At 45.5% G+C, this 16079-nt stretch overlaps 3 protein-coding genes across 8 annotated transcripts in view; 1 reads left to right on the forward strand and 2 right to left on the reverse strand.

Moving 5' to 3' along the window:
- Positions 1 to 54: 54 nt before the first annotated feature.
- Positions 55 to 1194, reverse strand: eIF6 (eukaryotic translation initiation factor 6). The gene has a single exon (XM_013314654.1). The coding sequence runs from the start codon at positions 1081 to 1083 to the stop codon at positions 346 to 348; it is 738 nt and encodes a 245-aa protein (XP_013170108.1). The 5' UTR covers positions 1084 to 1194; the 3' UTR covers positions 55 to 345.
- A 1006-nt stretch (positions 1195 to 2200) lies between these two features.
- Positions 2201 to 4441, forward strand: LOC106119591 (uncharacterized). Its single transcript, XM_013314633.1, has 7 exons — positions 2201 to 2513; positions 2613 to 2723; positions 3016 to 3100; positions 3365 to 3510; positions 3680 to 3921; positions 4075 to 4295; positions 4422 to 4441. The coding sequence occupies exons 1-7, from the start codon at positions 2325 to 2327 to the stop codon at positions 4439 to 4441; spliced, it is 1014 nt and encodes a 337-aa protein (XP_013170087.1). The 5' UTR covers positions 2201 to 2324.
- An 877-nt stretch (positions 4442 to 5318) lies between these two features.
- The window catches only part of LOC106119626 (microtubule-associated protein futsch), a 46441-nt gene continuing 35680 nt past the window's right edge, over positions 5319 to 16079 (reverse strand). For 3 of the 6 annotated variants that reach the window (XM_013314677.1, XM_013314675.1, XM_013314676.1), the window contains 8 exons: positions 12876 to 12980; positions 12392 to 12467; positions 12206 to 12286; positions 8941 to 9033; positions 8712 to 8805; positions 7562 to 7700; positions 6188 to 6339; positions 5319 to 6049 (listed from right to left, as the gene is read on the reverse strand). In XM_013314677.1, coding sequence (XP_013170131.1) covers positions 5926 to 6049; positions 6188 to 6339; positions 7562 to 7700; positions 8712 to 8805; positions 8941 to 9033; positions 12206 to 12286; positions 12392 to 12467; positions 12876 to 12980 — 864 coding nt within the window. In that variant the 3' untranslated portion in view covers positions 5319 to 5925. Of the gene's footprint in view, positions 6050 to 6187; positions 6340 to 7561; positions 7701 to 8432; positions 8464 to 8711; positions 8806 to 8940; positions 9034 to 12205; positions 12287 to 12391; positions 12468 to 12875; positions 12981 to 16079 lie in introns of those variants that run through there. The other 3 variants (XM_013314678.1, XM_013314679.1, XM_013314680.1) reach the window with 3 other exon arrangements.

Raw genomic sequence — 16079 nt, forward strand, 5'->3', positions numbered from 1 at the left:
GAATATTTTATATAAAAATAATAGTAAATTTGTGAGACAAAGAAATAAAACAAATTATAGAAAATAGTTTATTATTTTTTTTAACTTTTGCACCTCACATACATGTAAATTACATACTATTGTACAATATTAAGACAACAAAAATATTGCACAACAATAAAAAACAAGTAAGGAATAGCAATATGTACATTGTGTAATTTAGACAATTATGTCATTTTCAAAATTTGTATTTGCAAATTGATCGGGCAACGGAAATGTTACCTGTAATATTTTATCATAGAAAATGTTTACAAACTAAACATCACATAACATAAATGCTATAGTCATTAGCTTTGCCGACTGGTGTTATGACATGCTGTCAATGAGAGATGCTCGCATTGTGGATGTGATGGCAGTGGGTTTAGCATCATTCAATTTGAAAACACTTTCAATCACAGATATTTCAGTAGATGTAGTGTCCATGCCACAAAATGCACACCAGTCATTGACCACCATCCCCGCAGCCACCACTTCACTGCCCCTGTTCACCGTGCCCGCCACAAGAGGCACTTGCAGGAGTGAGGAGAGTTCATCTTGATCCTGTATAGTGGTTTTTGGATGCACCAGCCCCCCTCGATTACTCAGTGCTATATAAGAGCCTACAAGTACGTTGCCGGCTACCGTTTGTCGGAACACTTCCACATCCAGCGTGTCTGCTAGAATTTCTTCAGTGTCGCGGTCGAGGTCTGGGTGCACTAGAGCTACGTAGTCGTTGCATGCTATCACGTTTCCTAGAGCGCTCAGCCTTTCTTCGACTCGTTGCACTTTGACGTTGTCGGGCAAACTGTTTCTGATGTGTTGTAGCTCCGTGTCAGTCGTGGACGACGGTACCAACAGGCCGTTCTTGTTGGCTACAGTCATGCGACCGATGATCCTGCAGCCGGCTATACTCACATGTACAACGGGAATGGCTTCTGATAATTCCGCTTCGAAAACGCTGTAGAAGTTCTCTGAGCCGCCGATTGCGACCATACAATAAGAATTTGTTAATTTACTAAACACTCCCACTTCGTTATTATTTTCAAATTGTACGCGGACCGCCATGTTTTTATTTAACTTGTTAAGCTTGTTTATGAGCAACGATGAGTAAAAATGTATTACACAAAGTATTTCAATCTTCACGTGCAACTCTATTTTAAACGTCGCTTTGACAGATAAATGTCAGCCATACATTGACCTATAAAAATGGACTGGCTAAAAGAAATAGTATTTTGTGCCCATTTGATTTTCGCCATTTTGGCGCTGATGGTTGCGTTTTGTACCGGTGGTATGGATTCGAACTAAAAACGTAGACAGGATGAACTGCCTCGTAACATCTAGGGGCACGCTAAAATCGGAACGAAGCAGTAGCTCTCATTTCCAAGCAATCGGCTATCCATTTATAAAGATAAATTAACAGCCATACAATTCTTCCCCTTCGCGCTATTCACCATGTTGTGCAATCGGACGCGTTCAAATTTAAAAAAAGTAAGTATCGATTATAAAATAGTTAAAATAATCTTATTACTTAAAATGTAATCTAAAATATAATAGTATGTTGTCGTTACATCTTCATCAATGTTCATATTTAAATCCACGATTTTTCAAACGAATGTGTTGACTTACCATTTGTTTCTAAGACCAAAATTTGTATAAAACATATGGTCATTCATATCATTATCTTTGACAAAACAGAGAAACATATTATGTTTTACACGGGGATTTTGGTCTCAGAAACCCACGGTAACTCATCAAAAATAGTAGTAATTGACAATATCATTTCGTGCAGCTATAGTCAAACCAAGAAATCTGAATCGGTGAGGCTGCTATAGCAGTTAGTTCTATAAGAATACATATAAAATCTACTTAGATATAAAAGAAAAAAAATTAGATGTCAGCTACAGTACAAAGAGGATCTTGTGACATTTTTGACGTTGCCAGGGGGACGTTAATGAGTTGTCGGTATTTTGTATGTGCCAAGTAGATCATTAAACCGACTCGCAAATCAACTCAATATGTACCTGCATAGTGTTATGATCGGTCTAATCGGATATGCAAACTAAATCGCGGCTCATCAGCTCGTAAAATGTGCATCGCGTTGTCTCGTGAGCTGCCATTTTAGTCGTTGATCCGCAGCTCAATAGCTCAAGCCTATATGAGCTGAACTTTTGAATAGGTTCATTGCTAATCTATACGTTTACAGCTCAATGCACAATGCATTTATACATGACACATACATATTTGTAGAATGTTCCAATAATTTATACAATATTTTGGTAACAGGACCGTGCCCCAGAAAATGAATAATGCGTAAAGTGTTCATGTTAAATAATTTTAGTGAAAATGAAGAAAGTCCGAGATTTTCAGGAGATATAATACAAAATTTAAGACGCGCAATTCTTGCCCCACCTGAATATAAGAAAAATATTCAAGAGGCTTTACAAAACGTTGATTTCAAATTTCATAGAAGATGCAGCTACGCCAATCTTATTAGGGTAAGATTTAAAAAAATAGATTAACTATTGTAATATTATAAATTTGCATTATTTAGACTCCGAAACTAGAGAAATAATGAAATGGTTATGTTTATATAGGAGTGTAATGTAGCAGAAGGACAGACCTTGCTGATTTTCTGGGGCTACGGCACCTCCGACAGCGGAATAACGATCATGTCAGCTTCCAGCAGCACCTCAATCCTCATGTCAGTATGTATCATTGCTCATTTTGATGCTTACATTTTTCAGTTTATACAACACCGCTCCACCTCCATTCATTTAGTAAATCTGACCTCGATTTGTATGCTTTGCCTAACAAACATATCAAGTTTACAAAAGTGCTATTTACAAATCAACCTCTCCCACGAAAATAATTATCTCCATTAAAAAGAAAATTATGCTATTATATAAATATGCACCTAACGAGGTGCAAAGTGGTTTCTGGATAAACCCTGAGCGACACTTACGTTTGCCTCTACGATAAACTTTGACCACCTCGCAGCCAGGAACGCAAGGCAACCTGCCGCTGCGCTCCACGGGCCAGCAGACCGACATCAGCTGCGGCTACTCCAGCTTCGCCTCGCCAGGTCTTCTTTGCAATATTACTTATAAGTAGAATAAACAACACTAAGAAATAAAAATTATCGTACGAACTAGGATTCTCCTAAAATGTGTACTCTCCAAAGCTGGCCGGACGTTGATATGGCAGTAAAGGGCGACCGACTTCATTTAATTGTTTTTTTTTTTTAATTAAGAGTAAGAAATGCAACGTTTTTTTGTTTACTTTTTGAATCCCTTATATGCATTAAAAATTAGTTATTTTTTTAAGATCCAAGTTTTGTTTCGGTCAGTGCTAGTGGGCGAGGCGGAGTCGCAGCGCGCGCTGCGCGAGCGGCTGGCGGACTCGCTGACGTACGCCGCACCGCCCTCCCCGCCACCCGCCCACCGCTCCGCCTCCATCCTGGGCTCCGTGTGCGCGCTGCTGCTGAGGAAACAGGTCAGCGCACCGAAGTTAAACGTTTCGTTTTCTTAAATTGGTATAAATTTGGTTCTCTTTAATCTTGCAACAGAAAACACTTCGTCGCTCCGACACCCCGAACTACGTATCCAAACTAACACTGCCCTGTTGTTGGTGTTAAAGATATCGACTTTCGACTTTGTGTTAGGGTTCTTCCGGGGCGGGTGCGATCGCGGGCAAGGAGGCGAGCGGCGCGCGCAGCCGGCAGTCGGGCAGCATCTGCCGCATCTGTTTCGGTGGAGCGTCGCGCGAGCGGCTGGCGCGGCCGTGTGCTTGCCGCGGCACCGTGGCCGCCGTGCACCGCTCCTGCCTCGAGCGCTGGCTGCTGCAGGCCGCCACCTCGCACTGCGAGCTGTGTCGCTACCACTACGTCGTCACCAGGACGCACAAGTTAGTGCTCGCCTCATACTATCCGACCATATCCACACGATTATATTACCTCGTGTTAAGCGTCGCCGTGTTCTGTTACACCATATATTCACCATCTACTGGAATAGTTCTCATTAGTACGTATTTGTATTTAGTATGTGTGTGTTGTTGCAGATGGTCGTGGTGGCGCGCGGCGCTGGCGTGGGCGCGAGGCGGGGGGGCGCGCGCGCTGCTGGCGGACGCGAGCCGCGGCGCGGCGCTGGCGGCGGGCGCGCTGCTGGGCACGGCGCGGGCGCTGCGGGCGTGCGACGCGGCGCTGCAGGCGGGCGCGAGGCGCGGCGGCCTGCCCGCGCTTGCCGCCAACGTCTTCTCCTCGCTCCTCATAGGACTCGTCGGTACGTACGCATTTACACTACTTTTTATACCTACTCTTATCATGAGTATGTTTACCTTGCGCATCATGTTGAAATATGCAGTGAATAAATGAAATAAGTGATGCTTACCTAACATTTAATCTCCAGTAACTATGTGTACGGTGTAAACAACAAAATACATGTTTTCCCGCAATTAGCCAACATTACCACATTTTATAACTCTCGTGAACATTCATACAAAGAAGTCACATTCGGTCACCATACATATCGCGTGTGCTCATTATCACCAACAACCATTTAGCCGTACTTTTAGACAGTAACCCAGATTATTCCCTAAACTCGGTGTTATTATTTGTATGTACGAAATCACACACCGGTTACTTCTCTGGTCCGTAAGGGCCAAAGAAATGAATTTAAATCCTCTGCCACGCAACCCGTCATAGTTTATTCGGTGTTCCTCTACCTTTGTTGTCATCCACATTCTATCCAGAAAGGCTAGGGGAGTAAGTTTATGCTAGTAGTGAGAGATGGGGTGGTTTGCAGGCGCGCTGAACGGCCTGCTGACGACGTGGATGCTGCTGAAGGTGCAGGAGCACCAGGCGGCGTGGCGCGCGTGGCGCGACAGCACGCTGCACGTGCACGTCACTCTCCCCGACACCACGCCTGCGCCCTCGCGACAGCTCTCCACGCGCGCCTCCCACACCTCCCACGTCTCCGCCGACGTCTCGCGTGCGCCAACGCCCACGCTCTCGCAGGCTTCGTCTGAAGCCGCGCCCCCGCCCCCGCCCCCGCCCCGCGCCCACAGCGGCACCACCCCCCCTCTCCCCCTGGACGCCCCCATGTGAACCGTTGCTCTCAGCTATACCTACCTAACAGATACCTATAATGACTAAAATCTTTATATATTCATTAGCCAGCGCATTTATATTCATCGCCTTTTTATCTATTTTTATTTTTTTATTCAGGAATACACGAGAGGTGTAAATAAAACGACACCAATGAAAATGTTAATTATATTTTATTTAATTTCTCATAATATAATATAAATAATAATACAATAGTAGTCAGTTTTATAAAATAGTCAGTAGGCAATTATTTGAAGCCGATATTATTAATGTCAAATTAAAAAAAGAATAAACAATTAAACTAATGTTAAAACCATCGTAAAGGTGAGCGCGGCGAGACGAGGCGAGACGAGGCGAGGATACATCTCGCTTATGTAGTGAAATAAGTGAAGGAGATCCCGCGCGCCGATCTGTGCTGTCGGAGATATCCTCACCGCAATACAACTTATATAAGAACTACAACTACGCATGACCTAGATTAACATCGCTCGAGATATTTGTTAGTTAACTTACGCGCTAATTTATAAAAAATCACATACATCTTGAGATTATAATAAATAGGAGGACCGTTTACGAGACAGCGCTTGGAGAAACGGCGAGTCGGGCGGGGCGGCTCGCTGGCCGATAAACATCTGACATATAGCAACAAATAATTCAACAAACGTTCTTTGGAAGAATAAATATATCGAAAGGATTGTACCGCGTCGCGCGACCGCGGCGTTCGACTACCGAGCGAGGCCGGCCGCCGCTCCGGCAGCCGGCAGCAGACAACCGCACATGCGCACAGAGCGGCGGCCGGGCGCGGACTAGTTCTCGTCCTTGAAGCGGCGGTAGATGGACTGCACGTAGGTGAAGACGCACTTCCAGTCCGGCTTGCGCATCGCCACCATGTCGTCCACGTCCAGCAGGGGGTAGATGCCCGCCTTCTCTCTGCAGACATTAACACAGTGATAGTGGTCATTCAGCGGCGAGGTGGGCGAGGTGGGCGAGGTGGGCGAGGTGGGCGAGGTGGGCGAGATGGGCCAGGTGGGCGAGCGAGGCGGTCGTGCCACGATGATGTATACTCACTCGGCAATTTTGAAGGCGAGCGTGAAGTTGTGCCGGCGCTTGTCGGGCGAGAGGGCGCGGTAGTCGAAGGCGTCGGGCACGAAGCGGTGCACCAGCGCGCAGAACGCCAGCCCGTCCGCCCAGCTCGTCGAGAAGTTCTCCAGCTTCACATTCTGCGGCACATGTCACACATGTCTCACATCATGCCGCACGTCGTCACACTATGTGACATCGTGCGGCAACACACAACAACTCTACCATTTCTACATTTACATAATTTGTTTTGATCATTACTCTATGAAGAAACATATTAACAAAAAATTATGTACAACTAACACGTTAAACGCCACTACAGTCACTTGTGACCTCATAAAGGTTTTTTTTATAATATCTGCGGAAACCAGTTTCTGACATCACGCATCAATTTCCAGCAAAAAAAAAAAATTCTATTACTACTGTTTCGTTTAACGTGTTAACATTTAAATTATTAAAAACATTATTTATAAACACTGAAATTCAAAAAGAAGTTGCCAAAGTACAATTAACTGTGGAAAATAAAATAATAGTCACAGTGATTCCCTTCTTTCAAAATTAGGCTAACAAAAAATAATATAATTTTAGAAATGTTGTGAACGCAGCCGTGCCAGTCGCAGCTGGTGTTGCCCGACTTGAAATCATATCAACACAATCATGCTCTACAAAACAAACACCGTTATTTCTGTTACGTTTTCGTATTTTTTAATTATCAACGTTAGTCTCCACTTCAAATGTCTAGTTTTTATAAAGAAAAAAGTTAATATTTTTAATAAACACTCGATCGTTTATCGTATTATTTCTTGTATGATTTCGATATTTGTGATTAATTATACGATACCAAAGTAATAAAAATTGGTCGTGTGATAAATATGAAGATGAAGTATAGACTGTATGTTGTATATATACATAGAAAGTGTACAATAAGAGAATAGCACAGCCATATAAAGCGTAAAAAGCGTGAATTGTATGAGAGGCGTAGCGCCACACCGCCGCCGCTGCCGCCGCCACGCCCGCTGCCGCCGCCGCCGCACTGGCATATGTAAATCTTATCGCTCTCATCTCAACATCTCTGTACTAATGAGTCTAATCATTGTACGGGATAAAGTCACTTGTAACAGTTTTTAATGCTTTTGAATCGGTTACATATACGTAACAATGTAGTATAAAATTTACATTGGCCAATAACTAGGGTACTAGTGCTAAATGAGCTGTCAGATTGACAGCTGACAGTGACGAATTACAGATAGTGAGTGAGTGTGAAGGAGCATCAGGAAGTGAGAGTGGTGGGCGCAGGGCGCAGGGCGCAGGGCGCAGGGCTCAGGGCGCTGGGCGCTGGGCGCAGCGTGCGGCGTGCAGTACCTCGTAGTCCCGGGTCTTGTCGCGACACCAGTGCAGCAGCCGTTCTTTTATAGTGACGGCGCTGGCTTGCAGCGCGGGGTCGGTGAACTTGAAGTAGGGCTGCGACGGAGAGCCCGGGCTCTGCGGGCTCGCGGGCGCGCTACAAGCGGGACTCAGGTTAGTGCGCGCACCACCGCCGGCCAGCCCCGTCGGCCAGGCACCGGCGCCCGGGACGCGGGGACACATGGCCCACATTCTGTCTCTATCTCGAGATCACAATAGCACTAAGACTAATAGATAGGGGCATTTTTTATTTTTGATACAAGTTTCCGATACAACTGCGGTTGAAAACCGAAGATAGCTTGAAAATTCATCCTAATCTACAAGTAGGGCACACGTTTTTATCCATACATTTTCCTGTAATGAAGCAGAAGTATCAAGTCAGTAGTCAAAGTTAATACCACAGATGTCGAGATTGTAAAGTGGTTTGGGAAGTCTATCTGTCGTAAAGAACGGAGAGTTGTCGAGGAGTCGCCAACTCCTGGCATCGGTTAGGCGGTGCGTTGTCAATTGTAGGTGCGCGCCGTGCCTGGTCGCGGGTTATTTACACAAAATAATGAGGTGCTCGAATGAATTGAAACCAAGATTGAACATGACAAGTGAGCTGTATCTGTTGAAGTTTGCTTGCCGCCGGATGGATGAGCATTGAGCATTGAGCATTGAGCATTGAGCGGCTACAAGGCTACGCGGATGACGTGTAATGTACGTGTATGAGGCGAGCGCGTGAGGTACACATACTGACATACTCGGTGTAAGCGAACGTCCGCTACTTCTTTTTTATAATGAATCAACTAATAAAATGTTATGAATGTTGTATAATATTAATATTTACTTGTTTCACTTATTCGTATCCACAGTCACGGCTGCCAAAATAAATAAATATTTGCATTAAAATAATATATGAAGCGAGAAACGATCGATTTAATTTTACATAGACAGTCTATATTAATGTATGGATATTGGATATATTTATTAAAATAATAATAAAATATTGATATATCAGGAAGGTTTAAACGTCGTAAGTCCTTGTCTGTATGTATACATACTCTGAACGTAATATGTACACGTGTATGTGTGTCTGTGTATGTATGTATGTTCGAGTGTCACTCACTTGGGGGAATTGATGGTGTTTTGTTTCTCGAGCTGCCGGAACTTGGCGAACGGCGAGACGGGCTTGGGCGCCGCGCGCGTCATGCTCTCGATCACTACGCAAGGGAAAAGTGAAGGTGGTTACATGAGTCCATACTTTAAGTCACCATTCGGTACGATCACCGTGCTTGAGGTAATTGTCTTACGAGACGATGTTGAGAAACGAGACGGAGGAAGTATAAAAGAAAAACCTTTGGAATTTTTGATGGTGGTGCTGGTGCTAACGGTCTTCTCTGTGGAGTTCCTCCTCACGCTGGATGTCACCGTGGTTACCTCCTCCTCCTCTGTAAACAATTCGCAAAAGATTTAACTCACCTTCATTTTAAAGGTAACATTGTAAAGACAAAATATAAGACAATGTAAAACATAACAGCAAACGAGTCGTAATACTTAAAGCTATTAGTCAAAATAACACAGTTACGGGGCACGTATAGTACTGAACACAAGTCTTGGGCTTTACGGCAAACTGCACACGAGTCGACTGTGACAGTGTCTGAAGTCACGTCGCCTCGCGTCGCGTCGCGTACAGGCGTCGTGTACAGGACGATGGGGGAATTATATAGATATATTATTACAATGGTTAAGGTGACAACAGTGATTCACACAGATGCAGAAATGCGAAGGATGTGGCCCCCACCAGCGTCACTAAAAGCCCAAGATCCGTGTCGATTACATTCAATGATCGGAGGTTTAGCTGACATGTTTATATACATCGAGTGTCGTGGGGGGGCGGTTGAAGTGCGGGGGGGGGGGGCGCGGGGTCATGCGACGCGACACAAGCGGACGAGCGCCACACACACACGACTCACGTCTCGCGCCTACCCAGTGGAATGTAGCGCTAAGCAAGCGCCGACACGAGGTCCTCGAACGCGTCGTCCGCGTTGCTCTCGTCCAGCAGCTGCAGCTCGGCGAGCGTGCCCATCGTACGGCTGCGGCCCAGCGCGAACATGCTTCCTGGACCGTTAGCCGCGCGCGAAGACTCCGTACGCCCCGCAAAGTAAGCCTCCACCGTGCGCCGCTTGTCTGGGAGTTGTTCGCGAGCGATCCCGCCCTCGTACAGCTTGGGCGCGGCGAGCAGGTGCATGGATTTCGTGCGAGTTGTCACCCGGCGCGGGGAGGGCTGCGGCGAGGAGAGCCGGTGCCACGAGCCACAGCGCGCCAACGGGCTCGAGGAGCCGCTCGACGCAGACCGGTTGGAGGGAATGCTTTCACAATCGGACGCGAGGTGTCCTTGACTACGCGAAGCGACGGGCCGCCCGAAACCGGACAAGTTGGGGGAGCTTCCGTCGTTGTAGCTTCGACTCGAGATTCTCGATGGCGACTTGTTCTCGCCGCTGTGGTTTCTATGAGTGGGAGGAACGGTGGGCGGCGCTAAGCGGTCCAGCGCAGCGCGGAGCCCGTCGGCGGCTCGCGTCCTGACGCCCAAGGTGATGGTCGCGGAGCCGCGCACCGGACCGCGCATCACTTTTGTCTCGACGCTACCGTGCTCCGTGGTGCCCTCCTGCAAGTCACCAACTTCTCCGTTCTTGTAAGGCGAAGGCTTTGCGGAGCTGGAGACGGGCCGGGTCGGCGTCGCGAAATCGACGTTATTTTCGTTCATCACCACGTCCGGCAAGTAGTCGACTTTGTGCGCTTTAGCCTTTTCTATGTCCGGCGTTTGTTGCAGAGGAACGAAAGAAGCGGAGACGTTGTGCGGGGTGTAGTCCACTATAGTGTATGTGGGTGGAGCGGGAGGTTTTATTTCGGGCTCCCGATATCCGTTTGTGGTCGATCCCCGGCGGTTTTTCTCCCGAATTTGTCTTTCGTAAAATTCTATTTGAAGTTTCTGTGCGTCCACTGGCCGAGGAAAAGGCTCCCGCGGCGTATTCGTTTCATGTATTTTCTTTACGAGTTCCGGCGCGGACAGATCATTCTGGCTGGGAATCGCTTTGATGGGGTAGCTCTGCGACTGGGGGGAGGTGACGTGAGTCGGTGGCGTGGGGGGATGATAACTGTATAATTTAGGGGGAGGAACGTGCGACTCCAACTTGTCGTTCTCAAATTTAGAAGCGACAAGCCCGACAGTCTTTCTGGGCTTCTCATTATCCGCAGCCCAAGGAATTCGAGGGGCTGGGGGACTGGTGACAAAGGATTTCGGAGTGTAGGCGAACTGGGCTACGTTATCCGACGTTGGGGATTTATCTATACTGGACGGAGGACTCCAAACATTTGGAGGCGCTGAAGTGGGCGAGGTTATTTTCTTGAGAGGTTTGAAAGCCGACATCGGGGCGTGGGAGAATTGATTTACAGGGATAGGTTTTGCAATGAAAGGCCTTATGACGCTGGGTGGACTCGGTGGGGTTTGAATCGAGGGCGGAGGATGGGAGAGTTGGGGAGGGGCGCGGATAGATTCTCTACGCTGAGCCCACGGAGGTCTGTTGATATCGGATGTGACATCGGAGAGGAAATTTTTCGGACGTGCGTTGTGGTCACCGGCGTTGATTCTGCGGGCACTGGCACTTATCGAGCGCGCGGGCTCGACGTGCTCGGCACGCTCGCGGCTCTCGAAGGCATTTTTGATATTACCGAAGCGGCTGCTCCAGTTTGCGGGGCCCGTCGAATCCATCCCTCGGTTTTTTTGCATAAACGCTAGGAACTTCCGATCGTTGTCCGTCTTAGGACGGAACTCCGGCACGGCGGGAGCGCGGTCGCCCTCGTCGTCGTCGATCTTATAACCGCCCAGGGGCTTACCGATATCTATAGTATTGGCTCGTTTCATTCGAGCGCGCTTACTATTATTGTTGAATCTATTTAACGGTTTGGAAACGTCCTCGGAGGGAACGGCCGCAAAGTTATACGTGGGAGGAAGGGGGCGGTACAAAGGAGCGCGGTTTATTTCTCCCGGAGACTTTTGTGCCGCAGGCGAGCAATGGACTGGGACACGCCTGGCGGGTTCGTTATCGACTTTAGCGTCGAATTTATTCGCAATAGCGGCTATACTCCTGGATTCCTGCCAGCGCGGTATCGGGTCGGGCGCGGCGTTCGCTATGGAGTGCCTAAAGAAATCTGGTTTACGAGGCGGCTGGGCGCGCTTTTCGATAGTGTCTTTCGGCTCCACTGGCGGAGGGGCCGCCTGCTGCGCGGACTGGAGAGGGGGGGATGTGGAACTGTCGATGAGTCGGCGCGCCTCCTCGAGGTCACTGTGAGTGACGGCCACGGTGTGTCTAGCGGCGCGGTTGCGCCTGCGCAGGCGGCGACACCCGTCGAGGCGATCGGCGTCCAAGGCATCCTCCAGCCGCTCGGCCAGGTTGAGGAGAGCCTGAGCGTGCGGGTGCTTGGTGGGCGGCGCTAGTGCGGCGCGCAGCCTGGCCAGCGCGCGGCGCACGTCGGCTACCACTGCGGCCGTGGCGCCGGGCAGCGGCGGCGCACCGTCCTTGGCCAGCAGGCCCTGTAGGAGCGGCAACAGGAGGCACTCACCGCGGGACTCGCCGTCTGCCTCGCCAGCGATATCTCCCTCGCCTGCGGCCGCCAGCGCCTCCGTCACTGCGCTCGTGCATGCTGTAATACATTTACTTCTGGATAATAATATGTCTTACAAGTACATGCTAACTCGGCTAAAAAAAAATCTATGAATAAAAGTTCGTCAATAAATTTAAGGCAAACCTTCCTGCTCGGCCATGAGTGTGCGGATGCGCGCGCGCAGACGACGTCGCTGCTCGTAGTCGCTGCACTCTTCCAGCTGCAACGAAACGCGGCGTTAAACTAAATTGCTTATTTTTTATTAATTAAAATGACTAAGAGAAAAGCACACAACAATCTCATTTACTCTCTAATTAAGGGTAAAATTTGGTGCTCGTCGTATTTATTTTCGAGTGGTAGAAGGGGTTTTCGTTACAATTGAAGTAGCCCGAGTCCGACGAACAGTTGTATTTTAATACGCGATAGATCTGCTTAACATGAACACTAGTGTTGTAATGTTTGTGCAAATAGAAGAATAACAACGGAAGTAGTCAGCGAGCGAGCGGAACTAACGGCGACCTACATTGCACCCCTTGGTCAACGTCCAGTGAGCAGCCCGCGGCGCTGCCGGCCCGGCTAGCTGATATAGCTATAATTGATTGACTTTGCCACGTGTGTTGTAACTCACAAGCTGGCGCAGCTCGCGCTCGTCCCAGCACTGGTCGAGGTCAACGTGATGGAGCGTGCTGCTCCTGCTGGTCACCTCGCCCTCGCCGCACCGCTGCACTGTCTCCTGCAACAACACAAAACTACATCATTACTTCAGGGTTCATTATTTGTTATTCTATTTTTGTTTTTCTACTTATTTAGTGGAGGACGCGACGACATCTTATTAGCCGCTAACGAGCGCAGCGACCTTGCGTGCCGCCATTAAATAACACGGATCACTGAAAAAACTGACCCATATCCTATTTCAAAATAAAATAATTTATTTAAAACATTAGCAGAAGAAATGCAGTAAAGAACAGTTGCGGTCGACATTGGTCTAGACTAAATGCAAGTTCATGCCGACTCTTTGCATTTAAAGCAAAGTGTTCTTAGAAAGCAATAGAAATTAACTTTGCGAGCACTTTGACAAACAGTGATCGTGATACAATCATACACTAGATCATGGGATATTCCAGACACTAACGCCTTAACCCTTCCTTGTCATATTAAATATCATGTTGGAAATGTATAATAAAACAAACATCGTTGCTTTACTGGTGGCTGCATTACCACTGAGCTGAGTGATGAGTGTTTCTCCCTGCTTTGCTCGTAAGCGTACCAAAACTCGTGTGCTCGTAAACTATTGAGTTTCGACATGAAGAGCAATTTAATCCATTTGTACTATCGTTTTAACTCTTTATTGCTCAAATATAGATCGTTGCAAACATATCCGATTGATGTATATTTTTGTTTTCTTGTAATTTACAAATCATCTTTTGACGTCATCACAAAATTTAGTTTACTTTTTCTTATTTTCAAGCGATCTAACGTTAATATACTAACCGCCGCACTTAGACACTCTTTTCAACTAAATAGTGTTTCGATACTTGGAACCTTTTTGTGCGTGCTTATGTCTGTGTTTGTGTGTACCGTGAGGTGAGATACGTTTCCCTGACATGTCATGAAACATAAGTCATCGCTTAACGATGTTTTTCGATAGTTTTGTTGCATTTCGCGGAGAAGGGCGCGAGGCCAATTTAGTAGCGGCGCATTCCGCACTCCTCGACCTTTAGGCACAATTGTTTCTGATACATTAAGAAGATTCTACACACAAATGCTACGTACATATACGTACGTACACTTGAGCATCATAAAGAACAAAGATCTAAACAACATATCCTAGGGCATAAGTCTAACTCTTTGGGTACAGTAAATCAGCGTATGCCCTGTTGTCTGCGCATTTAACTTGTAAATATGTTCGTTTGAACAATTAATTAAGCCATCGCGCGCTTAAAAAATCGTAATACTGTACCTACATAAAATTATTTGTTGACAATCCGTTGCCATTTCGAGAGCAGCAAACAAATAAAAATACAAGTCTAAAAGTATAAACAAGAAAACATGCCTATTCATGTCTTCGAACAATATTTTTTGCAGCTAAAAATAGAGATGCGTCTTAAATATAGTTTATGCTATATTCGGAGTAGTTGTCTTGCCAAACTTCCTTGTGCATGTCCAAAGCCGGTGCACTGGCAACATTTTAACGCATGTACAGTTGAGGACGTTTATTCCCTACCCACAAAGGCGACATTTAACGACGATCAAAAGACTGAAAACTTGCTTCAAACTAGTATGTGTTATGGTGGCTTTTTCTTTCACGATGTTCGACCGTAAATGGGAAGCGAATTTAATTCTTTGACTGTATGAATACAATGACGGTAACAGTTACAATGACTAGAGAATTTAAAATTTACTTTCAGGTATATTTAGTAGAAGTTGATAGTATCTTATTTGGAAATAGCACAAACTAAAAAAGATCTTTCGTAATCTGCTTAATGAGGAAAAACAGTTCGTGATAGTAACCCAGTATTGAGCGGAAATGAACTAAATATAGGCGATGCGATTCTTGGTATAGTAGAAGATCAGTGGGCCAGATTGTTGGCAGGTCACTGGGCGACCACCGACTGCCGCCGACCGCCGCCCGACCGCCGCCGACCGGCTACCACAGGTTTAAAAATATAACAATGTGTTTTATCCCGCGCAAATTTACGTCACACACTCAATTGAAAATTTTACGACGAAATACATACAAAGAATTTGAAGAGTTTACCAACAAAGAATAATTTAATGTAAAACTATATCGAACATCACCAGTTTTATTTATTTTACAGGTTATTTTATTTTAACCATATTTTTATTCAGAATTATCTCAATCTTAATATTCAGATATATTTCGTCCTACATTTGCACTTACGGTAATAAACATTAAATTGATTTTCTGATTCTAAAGGTTAGGTGCGATAACATGATAACAGCTTTGATCTGTAAAAATTAATGAGCCAATAAAACAGTAAGAGAAAATAATATTTTTTGTAACATTATATTGTACGTACGTTATCTGTACGCATTCATTTATATTCAGAAGTTGTTTCTTGAAACATGTTTTCGCGATTAACGTTAAAATGTAGTTTGATAATAAAATGTTGACAGCTATATCAAAGGAGTTTATCTCGAATGAGGTCGCACAACTGTAAGCGGATTGTAACAGTGGCTCCCGTTGTTGCAATAAACTTTCTTTTTTTGTTAATTTGTACAATTACTGTGTACATTTTGTTACATTACATGATGATATATAAAATAAGCTTTTAATACAATATTACTAAGGACGTAGATGAAAGAATTTTAACTCATCACAGTGTTATGTTTCGAGAGATGAGTTCTCGTGTCTAGTGGTTAAAAAGTTTGGATGGACGCCAGATTTTCAGTGCGGTTTAAAAATGTATGTTTTGAAGGTCATGTCACATTCATACATTTATTAATTTTATAACAACTCAACTGGAGGATTATACCTTTGAATAAATGTTTTTAAATTTAACTTGCTAAATGGAAACATTGAAACATTGATAATATTCGCATTTGGTAAAAGTATTTAAGCTAAATTGTACATAGTGAAAGTATGACAATAGTTTAAAATGCGACAATATTGAAGTGCCGGTATGGTGAAACGTCTCCAATAGCATCGCTTCGCTACACAACTAGCGCGGGGTGTACTATAGTGATTTGATAATAAATAAAATTTTAGAAAGAAGATACATTTTGTAATATTCAATAATGTCGCGTATCAGCAATGACATGAAGTTAGAAAATAATATATTATAAGAACATGAGAAATGTTATATCGTCA

Source organism: Papilio xuthus, unplaced genomic scaffold, assembly GCF_000836235.2.
Source record: "Papilio xuthus unplaced genomic scaffold, Pxut_1.1 DF827135.1, whole genome shotgun sequence".
Taxonomy (NCBI): Eukaryota; Metazoa; Arthropoda; class Insecta; order Lepidoptera; family Papilionidae; genus Papilio; species Papilio xuthus.

Coding starts and splice junctions, on each gene's coding strand:
- eIF6 (XM_013314654.1), bottom strand. CDS start 1,083: ATGGCGGTCCGCGTACAATTTGAAAATAATAACGAAGTGGGAGTGTTT.
- LOC106119591 (XM_013314633.1), top strand. CDS start 2,325: ATGCGTAAAGTGTTCATGTTAAATAATTTTAGTGAAAATGAAGAAAGT. Junction 2,514..2,612: donor GCTACGCCAATCTTATTAGG/GTAAGATTTAAA, acceptor ATGTTTATATAG/GAGTGTAATGTAGCAGAAGG. Junction 2,724..3,015: donor GCACCTCAATCCTCATGTCA/GTATGTATCATT, acceptor ACCACCTCGCAG/CCAGGAACGCAAGGCAACCT.